We start from the raw sequence: 14,704 nt of genomic DNA on the forward strand, positions 1-14,704 counted from the left end.
CGAAACCGCGAAAAGTGAACCACGAAGTAGTGAGAGAACACTGTACATGGGTACTATTGTTTTTTAAAAAAGGAAGGAAGTAGAAAAAAGGAAATGATAAAAAGGTGACGAAGAAGAAAGGAAAGTATTCAGTCATGACAAGAAGTTAAGTGTGTTGCTGTTATGGAGGATAGACAAAAACTCAGCAGACAGGACAGAGCATGCATATAAGAAAAAACAGAATGAGGTTTTCATCAAAACTACTCTACTCTAGAACATATTAATTGTGACTCCACCCAAGAGTAACCTTTGAGGCATAAAGACACTACAAAAAAGAGAGTCTGTTTTACCTAACTTGATGAAAACAGCAACTCACTGAACAGCTTTTTTTTTGGGGGGGGGGGGGGCGAATTACGTGTCAGGCATAATTAGAAAAGGAAGTGAAAAATTGTCAGTATCATGTTGCCTTTATACAATTCCATGGTGCAACAACATCTGTAATATTATACTGTATATAATTCTAGTCACCCATCTAAAAATAATATCCTGGAATTAAAAAGGCCAAGTGACAAAAACTGTCATGGGACTAGTCCACTTGCACTACAAGAAAAAGTCACAACACTTTCAACTGTAGCTTGGAGGTGATGGGAAGCTCACTATGGTTTGTGCATTGCTTCCTTATTCTTAAAAATGATTTTATAGCCCAATGAGAGGTGGGGAATAAACCCTGGACTCTCAATTGTTACCCATCTGATTAAACAAAGTTCACAGTTAAACTTTAATTATATAATATAATGACACTGAGAACAGAATGAAAAGAAACACAAAGTCAAAAACATGTTCGTTAATTAAATGTAACTTAATTACTAGAAAGGTTTATATATTTTCTTTCAGTTGTATGGTCAAACGGAACAGTGATATCTGCAACATGAAGTGTCTCATAATCTTATGGGATATTAAGATTATGAGACTGTAAGATTACAGCAATTTTTTGAATTAGGATTAAAGAAACATACCTCCTTTTAAGATGATTAAGCCAGGCTACCAGACATCAAAAAGCAAATTAAATTCTACAAACTGTTAGGCGTAAGAGTATGATGACCATCACAAGCCTTGAAAATATCTCATTTTAATCTTAGCTCCTTATTTGTGTTTAGAGAATAAAGGATTTACTGGCTTAAAAATCCTATATTAGACATCTTAACCCTTAAAATGCAGTTTTGAACATAATACTCCAAAGATGCTCTCTGCCAGTATTGGAGAACTGTTTTAACTGGCTATCATGCTTTAATATGTGCATTCTCAAATATTTTATGCCTTCTAAATGCATCTTCAGAACACTCCTGTACTTGTTTTTTAAAGAAAAAAATCATCAATGATGAATGAACCAGCTCTAAAGGCCAACCTATACGGCACTGTGTATATCGCACATAAATAAACCTCCTCCCATCATCTGTATTCCCTCAGATTCGGCCTTGTATAAGTTATGTGAAAAGGCCTGTAGACTATTCTTTGCATTCACCTATAAGATGCCCTATCCCAAGACACTCATTCCATTACTTGAAACATCTTCTAAAAATGTAATACACACAATACAACATCTTCTCTTAATGGATCTATCTGTCACAATGAGACTGGTCATATCAATTATTTGCAGGATGCCAGTTTTTCAAATATGCAAAGTTGAAATATAGTGAATGCATGACATGCCCCCCCCCCCCCCCCAAAAAAAAGAAAGAAAAGAAAAACCCAATCTTGTCTGGGGCCAGTTTTGATTTTTAGGAATGATTATCAGTGCAGTCTGAAACATGACTGCATACTGCTGTAATACCAAGTGCCTGATTTAAGAGGTCATGGCTGGCTAACAGTAATGATTTTATCTATGAGTCAATGGTGGTTCCAATCTGTGCACCATGTGATAAAAAATTATTAACTGGTATTTTAATTGAATATTAGATCTTGCGGTTCCCCTCAATTAGTATGTTTCTATTTTCAGATTAATTGTTGCAAGATCTTTATATTTACATGAAATTAATATTATAAAGAACATCCCTCATCTTAACTCTTAAGCTTCACATTAAAACTGGTTTATCATCAAGGCCTCTTGCATATGGGACTTGACTCTCAGGTGTAATCAACCTCGACAAAAGTATCTCATGCTTAGTAAACAGAGTATGGCTGAACTTCCCCTTTAAACCAGTTTCTACTCAGTTTAAAGAACGTAGTCTCAAAATCTGGTACATGAGTCCAAGTAAGGAATTTAATTTTTAGTGAAAAATATCAGATTTTTACTCATGTGAAACATCACCATCAATGTATATAGAGTAATCAATGTTCATGACACTTTACATATAAACAACAACAAAACACAGCCATCTAGACACACCCAAGGAGGACAATGAACAATGATTAAGCTTCAATAAGGAACAGCTGTGTAAGTTAAGAAGCTTGCACAGCTGTCCACAATCACTTGCTCTAGCTTTTTCCATAATGCTATTTATGATATTATGAAGTGGCAGGCTGTCTATTACATTTGCTTCTATTGTGTACAGTTTTTAAATTATAAAAATTCCAGCCCAACTTACTTGTTCTGGGAGGGGCTTATCAACCTTTGGAAGACCTGGAACATGACACAAAAACTGGAATTAGAAAGGGGCAGCCCCTTACCTACTGGAAGAATTTTTCCTAAATGATTCTGTCCAGCCAAGGAAGAGATGAGAGCACTAGAAACTTTCAACTACCAATGCACAGAACGTTCCATACCACACAAACACGAGCCGTTTGAAGCTAAAGCACCACTTACTATCCAATAATTTAATAACAAATAATATTTCCCCAAAGAGGGAAATAGTAGGGATACCTGACTAGACAATGACACTCTGGAATAATTCCAATTGCATAAAAGCAACCTTCTTTTCACATGCAAATGCCCTGTCCACTAAGCAGATAAAAGCAGTATCTAAGTTCCAGGTTTTTTTCTAAAGTAAACTACTAAATTACACTGCTGGAAACAGCAGCATAATTTAGAAAAGGGGAGTTTTTATTGAAGATGTTGTCAACAATTCTGACAAGACACGTATTTACCTGGACATTAAAGTATGACACACCCCACTGTGTAATTATCAATTATCAATACCCAAACATTACCAGAAGAAAATATTCAAAACAGAATAAACTCCCTCGGAGTTTAACTAGCTCATCCTCTTTTTTCAGTCTCATCTGTTCAGCAGATTATAAATCATAATTTAACTAAAACAGAAGAGAACACCCTTTCATACTGGTACCTTAAAATTAACATATAAGAATGCAGAAATCATTCACATAAAGAGGAAAATAAATTTTATTTGAAACTGAAAGGGACCATGTTTCCATGCACTCAATAATAATTTTCACAGAGACAGCTATATGACTCAATTGCCATATAAAAAGTCAGGAGGAGACTTGGGGCACCATTAAGATTAACTGATATATTTGAAAATAAACTTGATTCTTCATTCGAAGAAAGTGAACAGACTGTATAAAAGCTATGTTAATTAAAATAGTTATTCACAAGACTCTCTCTATTCTTCTAACTGAACTGTTTTAATTTATCTCGTGGATTTTTACTGATAATCATCTTATTCGGCACAACACAATTTAAGTCAACCTCTACAAAAGTGACTGATATGGTTTTCAAAGCATGTTCCATTACTGGGGACAATCATCAGATTTCTTTTATGCAGACGGCATATAAAACAATTGCCTCATAGATGAGATTGTTTCTAAATGCTGGCTATCCTTTTATATGCTAAGAGCCAATTCACTCATTTAAAAAAAAAACCCAGAATAACATAAATCATGTGCGTTTTTCCAGACCCTACTTCAATCCCTTGTTAACTGGTACCCATATTACTGACGTTATAGGCTAAGCAACTGAAACCCATATTTCTGACATCATGGTTGTTGGGTTAGTATTCTATGAGTCCGGGGTTCAAATCCCTACTTGGTCCAGGTAAATTACATTCTCCCACCCTCAGAGGAAGGCAAGAACAACCTCCCCTTGAAGAAATCTCAAAAAAAGATAGTTATAGGTTCACTTTAGGTTTGCCAAAAGTTACTTTGATGCACACAACAAGGCTATGAGAAAATTGGTTGAACTGAGAATAAAACATCATCTTCAGCCTACTCATTATCATAACTGTTGAACAACACGGCCCTGCTTCATCTAGGAAAACGCAAATCTATTAAACCTAAATTCAAAAATCTGGCTACTTTGTAAAATTGTAATATAGTATGTAAGTTGTGAATTTCCTTGCAGTACTGTGTATTTAAATGTTGAATTGATCAATTTCTTCTTAACAATACTCAGTGACAGGGTCTAGAACAAAACTTCAGAAACGTTATCATCGTGAAACCTCAAGTACAATGGTTTTTCACTAAGTCCCACCCCTCCAAATTTCCAGTTGCAAATATGAAGCTTTGATACTGAGAGAAAAACCTTGGTGAGCAGTAAGAAGGTCCGGGCGGTGCGGGAGGGGATAGTGTTGACCCTGTGCCATTGTGTGAAGAAGTGAGAACCAAGGCTGCCATGGCCACCATGGAGTCAAAATTATGCAATCTGCCTGGTCGTGGTAGAGCTTTGCCACTACCTTGGCTATGAGAGGAATCGGTAGGAATGCATATAGCAGGGGGCCTGTCCATCTGAAAAGGAATGCATCCCTGAGACACCCCATCTGCTGGTTGGGTTCCTGTCTTGCACAGAAAAAAATGCATTTTGCGTTCTCTGCTGTTGCAAATAGAGCTATTTGGGGATTGCCCACTTCTGGAAAAGAGAAGCTGCTTCTATTGGTGACAGAGACCATTCGTGGGTGGTAGTGTCTCCCTTGCTGAGATGATCTGCTATCTTGTTCTCTTGACCAGGAACATGAATGGCTACCAGATGGATATGGTTCAAACACCATTCCCATATCTGCAGGGTGAGGTTCAGGAGGGAGCGGGAGCGTGTGCCTCCTTGTTTGTTGATGTACCATGCCACTGTGGTATTGTCTGTCCTCAACTGAACCACCCTGTGACAACATATGTCCTGGAAGGCTTGGAGGGCTCTTTGCACTGCCATCATTTCCAACAAGTTGATGTGACTTTGAGCCTCTTGAGGTGTTCACTTGCCACTGACCACTAGGGAGCCAGAATAGGCGCCCCATCCTTCCAGAGAGGCATCAGTCGTCACCGTCACTGTTGGTTCGCAATGCCTGAATGGAATGCCCTTGCATACATTCGTCCGAGACAACCACCACTGGAGTGATTGGCGGACATGCGACGGAAGAGACAGACGAATATGTGAACTGTGGAGCATAGGATTGAACACCTTGAGAAACTAGGCTTGTAGAGGCCTCATTCTCAGACGTGCATATGGTGTTACAGATGTTGTCGAAGCCATGTGTCCCAGGGCTGACTGCACATCTTTGGCCTTTGGCGCCACATTGTGCACGAGACGGAGCAACGCTGTCCGTAGGGATCAGAAGCGATCTTCCAGCAGATATGCCATACTGGTGATGGAATCCAGCTTTGCTCCGATGAATCGTATTCTCTGCACAGGAACAAGATGTGATTTCTTTTGATTGACTACCAACCCGAGATCATTGAGAAGGGATAGTATATAGTCTAGATCCCGTAGCAAAGCCTCTCTGGAGCATGCAACTAATAGCTAATCGTCTATGTAAGGATAGACGGTGATGCCCTGAAAGCGGAGGTGTGCTGCCACCACGGCCATACATTTAGTAAAAACCCTTGGTGCGGTAGAAATCCCAAACGGAAGCACCCTAAAACAAAAAGCCTGCTGTGCCACCTTAAATGCTAAGTATTCGTGATGGTAAGGGGCTATCGCAATGTGGAAGTATGTGTCCTTCAGGTCTATTGACACAAAACACGCCCTGTCTGGCAGAAGTGGAAAATGGCTGCAAGTGTCACCATTCTAAATTTACGAGAATTGATAAAGTAATTAAGGCCTCTGAGGTCCAATACTGGCCTCTGACCACCATCTTTTTTTGGAACTAAAAAATATTTTGAAAAGAAAGCATGAGAATAGAAGGATGGGTAGAGGGGAACGATTGCCCCTTTCTCCAACAAAGTAGTTATCTCGTCTTGCAAGACCTTTGAGGACGGGGTGGTCTTCACAGAGCCTATCTCCGGCTCATGAAAAAATTCAATTGAATAACCAAAACTTATAATCTCTAGGACCCAATTGTCCGTAGTTATTGATTTCCAAACTGAAGCGAATTCTGCCAGTCGGGTTCCAAATTTAACAGGAAGTGTTTCGTGATCCCCATGTTGTGTCCCAGGAAGGGAACACAATGGAAAAAGAGAAGGGACGTGATCACCCGTGTGCCGTGCTAAAGGAATTGAGCAATGGGGACAAGTGGTGCTAAAAGCGCCACTTCCCCTTTGGTTGATATTTCCACTTACCCTGCGAGCGGGGCCTAGACGGTGCCGCTGGCCAAGTGTAAGTTGTCTGAGAGGTTTGTGGAAGGGGTTTGCTAGTGGTGTCATACTGCTTCCTAGTATAAGAGGCAGTTGGATATGATTTGCCCCGATAGCGGGACGCTGGAGGAATACCATATTTGTTCACCACCTGGCGAACCTCCTGGGCCTCCTTAAGCTTTGCATCTGTCTCCAGATGAAAGAGACCCTTGTCATTGACCGGTAGGTCCTCTGCTAGAAGCTTTCCTTCTTCAGATAGTGTGGAGGCCCGTAGCCAAGCATGTCTGGGGATAACAGTCGCAGCTGCAAACATTCTGCTTGCTCCCTCTGCTGTGTCTTTTGCCATTTCCTTCTGTGACTTGGCTAAAGCCAGACCCTCTTGCTGGATAACTTTAGCAAGAGCACGTTTGTCCTGTGGCAAAACCTCCAAGTAAGGGGCTATCTTTTGCCATAGATAGTCCTGGTAGGCTGCCATGTAGGCTCCATAATGTGCAAAACTTGTTGACAATCCTGCCCCTAAGTGTACTTTCTTGCCTACTGCTTCCAATTTCCTGCCCTCTTTATCCGAGGGTGTCAAATGGGTCTTCACTGAACGTTTATTCTGCATTACCTTGGTGACTACAGAATTAGGTCTAGGCGGCTTTGCGACCCATTGAGCAGAAGTTAGGTCTATCTTATACAAGGCATCGCTCCTTCATGGAACTGCACCTATCCGTGATGGGGCAATGTCTTGTGCAGTTGCAAGCCGCAATAAATATGACACTGCAGGCAAAGCTGTAGCTGATTGAACTGCTGGACGCTGCTCTTCTGCTGGGAAAAGATGGCATGACAGGGGCTGATTTGCCTCAGTGACAGGCAATTCCAGTGCCCTAGACAGGGGTGACATCAGGGTTATAAAACTTATTTATTTACAGTATTTATATTCCGCCCTTCTCACCCCGAAGGGGACTCAGGGCGGATCACATTATGTACATATAGGGCAAACATTCAATGCCCATAAACACATCGAACCGAGACAGAGACAACAGACAGACAGATGCAGAGGCAATTTAACCTTCTCCTGAGGGGATGTTCGATTCTGGCCACAGGAGGGAGCAGCTGCTTAATCATTCACTCTGATGGCACTTCCTCAGTCCCTCATTCCAACGTTGTAAATTAGTTAAACTTGCCTCCCCACTTTTATAAGTGGTACCTTACTTCCTACTTGATAGATGCAACTATCTTTCGGGTTGCTAGGTCAGCAACAAGCAGGGGCTATATTGTATTTTTAATCGATGGGTGCTCAACTCGCCACGGGCTGGCCTCGAACTCATGACCTCATGGCCAGAGTGATTTATTGCAGCAGCTGTTTACCAGCCTGTGCCACAGCCCGGCCGACTTGATGTCTCTGGCTCCACTGGGAGTTCCACTGCTTGCACATCCTCCTTTCCTTTATCAGAGTCAGATTCTGATGCAGAATGTGATGGGATATCAGCTCCTAAAGTCGGAACAATAGCAGTGCTGAGGCCTTGATGAGCAGATTGTGCAACAGGATTTGCTTGTATTGGGATTGAGGTTGGTTGAGGCATCTGTTGGTCTTGGACCAATATGGGCCCGAAAAAATAAGCCCTTCCTCCTGGAGAGCGATGAACATAATCTGCCCGGGGAGTAAATGGTCTACTCCACTCCGTAGGGACAGTGCTTAGTGTTTGCCTCTGTGGAGGCGATGGAAAAAAGCCTTGGCTATGGCTACGGCTTAATGGAGTAGGTGAAAGAAAAGAGGCAGCACTTGGCTGCGGAGAAAACAATACCCCTTCCTCACGAGGAGGATTCATAGGTTGGGAGGCAGTGAGAAACGGAGACATAGTACTCCTTACACTGGCCTCCCCAGAAGCAGGCTGCCCAGCAGTGGGATCAGCCGCTTTTTTGCTCGCCCCGCGGCTTTCTCCCATCCCCGCAGGGAGAGTGGGCGGCAGTAGCTCTTCTCCCGGCGGGTGGATTGTCTCCACCTCGGGGAGCAGGGCCACACCCATGACCGGAGCTGGCGAGACCTGCGTCGGCAGCATAATGCGCACCTTGCCTCCATGCTCTTGCCCCGACGTCGTGGGCGGAGTCAGCAGCCGTATCCCTTCTGGCGATGTCAGCACCGTGGGCGTGGCCGCGCTGCATGCCTCAGATGCTGCACGCTTCTTCTTCCTCTTGCAGCTCTCAGCTGCAGCACCGGAGGTCTTCTGGGGAGTAGGGAGAGAAGGAGGAGTGGAACGTGCCCTCTTTGGAGCCGGAGAGGCTGCCGGTGAGGAAGTAAGTTGCCAGCGTTCAGCTGGCTTACCCTGCCGTGGTGTTCGGGAGCCGCTTGTAGATGGGGCTGGGAAGAGAGCTCTCTCCAAGAGAAGAGCTTTTAGCGCTTTCTCCCTGTTTTTACGGGCTTGCGGTGTAAGGACCGTACAGACCAAACAATTCTTTGCTCCATGAGCCTCCCCCAAACATACAAGACATTTATCATGGCCGTCTGCCTCAGGCAGCTTACAGCCACAGGCCACACAGTTCTTTGAAATAGAAGAAGCCATACTAATTCCAAAGTCAGGGAGCCAGAAGGTAGAATAGTGTAGAGAAGTCCAAGTCAAGCCAAAGTACGTTATAGAATTTGTAGAATAGTCAAATAAACAGTCCAATGTCAAGAATCAATAATCTAACCGAGAGGTTCCTAGAGAGCTGCTGTGAGGCGGCGGAATAAAAAGGAACTAAGGCCACAGCCCCACCTCTGCAATATATGCTTCCTGGGAGGAAGGCGGGGCTGCAGCCAAAGTACCTCTAACAGCTGTTAAAATGTTCCGAGAGTAATGCTCAGGCGCAATTACTACCACATGTGCTCATTTCACAGACACCATGAGGAAGAAAGGAGGTTACACCTTCTTCTGGAAGGGACTGCCTGAAGAAGAACAGAGTTGCCTTTACTATCAGAAATGACCTGGTGAAGCACCTGTTCAATGCACCTATCAGCATTAACAAATGACCCTCCAGATTAACTTTGCCAAAAACCAACAGGTAGCTATCATAAGTGCCTACCTACCAACACTAGATGCTGATGAAGACATCAAGGAAAATGTTTACTGTCAGCTGGACACCATCCTGTTGGAGATACCTAGGAGGGACAAAATCATTCTTCTGGGTGATTTTAATGCGAGAGTTGGATAAGACTTCGACCTGTGGCTAGGGACCATAGTAAAAGATGGGATTGGAAAAAGCAACCTGAATAGCATCCTGCTTCTCACCAAATGTGTGGAATCTAGTCATCACAAACACGCTCTTCCGCCAGAAAAACAAGCTCAAGACATCATGGAAGCACCCCCGGTCAAAGCATTGGCACCTCTTAGACTATGTAATTATTAGTGGTGTGCATTTGTATGGAATCGCAGTTCATTTTATTTAGTTGCATTCATATTGTATCGGTTTTGTATTTGTCCCCATTTCTGAAAATGGGGCACCTATACGAATAGAATTTTCGTCTTGCTTACGAAAAAACGAAAATTTTCGGACCATTGGCGGCAATGGGAGGGCTTCCGAGGCTCCCCCCCCCCCGGCCCAGCTTGGTTTTTGGGCTAGAGGGATGAAAATCGTCATTCATGGAGGGCATTTCGACCCCTTTTAGCCCACCAACTTTTAAAACGTTTGGGTCTTTCCCTGATTATTATTATTAATAATAATAATAACAACAACAACACCCAATGGTACACATCATATGTCATGGGGAACCAGACCTCTCTCAGACTCAGCTTAGGTTCACAGAGTAAATATTGCTATTAATATTAATATTATTATTAATGCCCATTGGCACAGGTAAGCTGTCATGGGGAAGCAGACCTCTCTCAGATTCAGCTTAGGGTCCCAGAGTAACTATTGTTGTTGTTGTTGTTATTATTAACACCCATTGGTACACATCAGCTGTAATGGAAAAGCAGCCCTCTGTCAGCACCTGCTTATTGTTACGTGGCCCAAAACGAAAGGAAAACGAAAGCAAGCACATCACCGTGCAGCTTTCTCTTTCAAGTCACCTTTTGTTTTATCCGAAAATAGCATATTTCGTTTTGTGCATCCGGATGGACAATATTAAACGAATAGACGAATGAAACAGATTAAATAAATACCATGCACATCTCTAGTAATTGTATGTGCCACAAACCATCACGATGTGATTCTCACAAGAGCCATGACAGATGCTGAGGACTGCTGGACAGACCACAGGTTAATTCAATCCACAACGGCCATCAAAATCGTCCCCAAACACAGACTCCAAGGAAGAAAGATAAGCAGTAAAATGAACACCTAAGCCCTTCAAGAGCCCTCCAAATGAAGCCTTCTTCAAACAACACTCTGGGATCATCTACCCATAGAGCACCCTGAAAATGTTGAGGGACATTGGAATAAACTGAAGACCTCCATCATTACAGCCTGTGAAGAAACCACTGGATACCAAACTAAGAAACATATAAAGAAGTAGAGAAAAAAAATTAGTACAAAAACTCTTGAGACTCAAATTAGAATCTGAGGAAGCAATTCTAGAACTTCTGCCTTACATTTGAAAAACCAATTCAGCAATATTAAAGAACTAAAAATAAACACATTGTGTCCTTAATATTCAGAACTGCTCAAATCCATGGGTGCCCTAAGTTCCAATTCATACACACACACACACACGTACATATATATATATATATATATATATATATATATATATATATATATAGAGAGAGAGAGAGAGAGAGAGAGAGAGAGAGAGAGAGAAGCAGTAGATGATTCGGTCTATGGATGCAGACCGTACAGATATGGAGAATCAGTTATAATCAAGAATTTTTCATTAACAGACTTTAATGACATAAGTGGTAGCCATATCCTTCATATTTTAAATATATTGTATTACTCACAAATAATTCAAAGAACTTTGCCCTAAAAATCCATGTTATCGCAAAGTTGTAAAAAGGTCGTGGAATGAACAAAATCCACAATGATTCACAATTACAGAACCAAATTAAGATTTACATTTAATATCTTGATGTCTTTAAAAAAACTGGTAACTATTTGCATTTAGCAATAGCATGCATCTCAGAACTATTCTTCTCAGCATACCTCAATCTTTACATCCTGATTGAAGCTGATTGAATCTCTCACTTTTCCCTTAGGGTTATGCATTAACTCTTTGACTAAATTTTGCAGCAAAATTAACACAGACAAATATTCAAAAATAATATCACAAATATCTATTATAATCTGATCCTTCTTTCTGTCTTTCTCATACACATAAAGTTTCTTCACCAAGACCAGTTGTACAAGCAACAGTTATGGCCACAGCACTTTAACAAAGCCAGCTGTTAAGTCTAAGCTTCAAAAGAGTTTATTAATTGAAATCGCTATATCTTTGCAATCACAAACTGCCCCTGAACTCTTACCATTTGAGAGGGTAGGGCATGGAGTTTTGTATTGTTACCTTAAGATGCTTCTCCCAGCAAAGCAATAGACCCTAATTTCAGTCATATGCAAGATGGTGACCTCAAATCATAAGGTCCAATGAGGCATTCTCCATTTGCCGAACTATTTTTTAGATTTGTTTCTAGTTCAAAGGGGTTAGTATGGAAAATATACTGTTTTATAATGGGGTCCATTGTTTTGAAACTCCCTGAATCAAACTAATTCAACTATTAAAATAATTCACAGTAATTGTTACATAAACAAATACGGCATTATAAACAATTCAATATTATTATTACTTTTATGAAAGTACTTTTCAGTAGTTGCTGCTAGCCTCTGGAACTCCCTTCTCAGGAAGGCCAGAATGGTGATTTCCTGCTATTAGCAGCTAAACCTTTTTTCATTCAGTACAGCTTTTGATAGGGATTTCCCCCCAAGAATCGTTTAGAAAGTGATGTATTATTTCTAATCTTTTAAACTGCATTTTATTTAATAAGAAATTTGAAATGCTTTAATATTGTTCCTAGTTTAATTCTGTTTGAATGTTCACTTTTTGAATGTTTTTGTGTTGCTCTTTTAAACTATAAGACTTGAGTTCCAATTCTGGGGGAAAGTCAGGAAACAAATAAATATAGTAGTACTGGTAGCAGTAACAACAACAACAACAACATATTGCCTTTTTTCCATAGATGCAACAAGATTTCGAAGCACCACTTATAATAACAACAACAAACAACTTTATTTGTAGACTGCCCTATCTCCTGGAAGGGACTCAGAGTAATTTCCAACATTTTGGAAAACATTCAAAAACAACCATTACTAGAATTTAAACCTAGGCACATAGAAGGTATTTTGACGCTCAGTGAGAAAACGAATATTTAAACATGAATATTTCAATAGCTACTTACTGCAGGTACCAGTAATTTTTTTACTTCATCCACAGCTCTCTTCAATTTGATTTCTGCTCTATTTTGAGCATCTTCCACAGTGATCAGTACATGCAAGTCTTCATTCAGATGTTCCCAATTGGGCTTCCCTCTGTTTTGCTCTTCCTGGAAAAGACAAATGAAACATTTGTGATCTTTGAACATAAAACAATTAAGAGACTTCAGACATTTCTACTATAAATATCAAATCTCATCTTATGTCATTGTGATGTTATCAAAATGGATTTTAAATGCACAGCCATTTCCTTAGTCATTGAATGAGACTTGAATTTTGCTATTATGCCCTCCTGTCCTCCAAATAAGGAATCCATTCATAATTATTTCAGATTACCTCATACTTTTATTATTTATTTATTTACTTCATTTATTCCCTGCCTTTCTCGCCCTGCAGGGGACTCAAAGCGGCTTACAAACTCCGGCAAAATTCAATGCTGCATATAGGCATGCCAATAAAACAATACAACAATAAAATGTACCCTATCAAACTAAAAAACAGTTAAAACATATGAGCAACTAAAACACATAGAACAAAAAACTGTACAACTTCTAAATGTATCATTTGTACAAAAGTTCTTGACTGGAAGATACTAGCACGTTGTACATTTGTACATGAAAAAAATGGAGATTACAGTAAAGAGGCTCAAGACCAACATCATACTATATTAAAATTACAGTAGAGTCTCACTTATCCAACACTCGCTTATCCAACATTCTGGATTATCCAACGCATTTTTATAGTCAATGTTTTCAATACATCGTAATATTTTGGTGCTAAATTCGTAAATACAGTAATTACTGTGTAGCACTACTGCACACTGAACTACTTTTTCTGTCAAATTTGTTATATAACATGTTGTTTTTGGTGCTTAATTTGTAAAATCATAACCTAATTTGATGTTTAATAGGCTTCTCCTTAATATCTCCTTATTATCCGACATATTCACTTATCCAACGTACTGCCGGCCCGTTTATGTTGGATAAGTGAGACTCTACTGTACAAGACAAAGCAGACAGAAAGTATGAAATAAGAGAAATCATGTAAACTTCAAGGTGTTTTTAATCTCCTAACAACCAAGGTCGCATTAAGAGAAGTACGAGATTCAATTTTTACTGTTATTTTGGCCCAGTGAAGACTGATATTATCTCTGAGCCAATTCAGGTTGAACTCAAAATTATAGGAGAAAATCTATGATGTTTCAAAGGTGGCTGACGTGACAGAAGCTCCAAACGTTTTCAAAAATAAGAATCCTAACAAAGTATAACGTAATATTCAGAAGTATCAACATTATTTTCTTAAAATGCATAGCCCAGAGTCATTAAGCATATTATGGTGGCCGCCATAGGAGGCAGATACTATTCTGGGGAAAGCACTGCCTCTACCGGTCAACCTGCACTGTAAACCCTACATTAAACTCCTGCTTTCACATGCAGTGGACAATGCTGTTAACACCGTGAGTATTAAAATAATGTACAACTCCCAGCCGGACTGGCTTTTGTGCCTGGATTGTGAGAGGTGCTTTGTGCTTTATTTCATGAAGCAAAATGTCTTGGGCTGTTGCCTGCCTAGTTATATATAGGAATGTAAAGGGCCATTCAGAACAACTGAAATATATGGCCAGCACTGAGTGTTATATTAGAGCATTATAATACTTTGACATTCCACAGAAAAATATGACACAAAATACAAACAACTGGAAATAACGCACATATTCCAAATTTTAATTACCAATGAGAACGGGCAAACATAGAAATATTAGGCTATTTTCACTGATTTAAAACTTTAACTACAAGGCTATAAACAAGCAGTTAATTTGTTTGCTAAACAAATTCATATTCTAGTAAAGAAGCATTGACTTTACAATTCAACATGCCCCTCCTTT

At 40.3% G+C, this 14,704-nt stretch overlaps 1 protein-coding gene across 6 annotated transcripts in view; it reads right to left on the bottom strand.

The window, feature by feature from the left end:
* Positions 1–14,704, bottom strand: part of qki (QKI, KH domain containing RNA binding) — a 183,095-nt gene that overhangs the window by 77,128 nt on the left and 91,263 nt on the right. For all 6 annotated transcript variants that reach the window (XM_003215756.4, XM_008123135.3, XM_008123123.3 and 3 more), the window contains exon 4: positions 12,786–12,929. In XM_003215756.4, the coding sequence (XP_003215804.1) occupies positions 12,786–12,929 (144 nt within the window). The remainder of the gene's footprint in view (positions 1–12,785; positions 12,930–14,704) is intronic.

The sequence above is a fragment of the Anolis carolinensis genome, chromosome 1, assembly GCF_035594765.1.
Source record: "Anolis carolinensis isolate JA03-04 chromosome 1, rAnoCar3.1.pri, whole genome shotgun sequence".
Taxonomy (NCBI): Eukaryota; Metazoa; Chordata; class Lepidosauria; order Squamata; family Dactyloidae; genus Anolis; species Anolis carolinensis.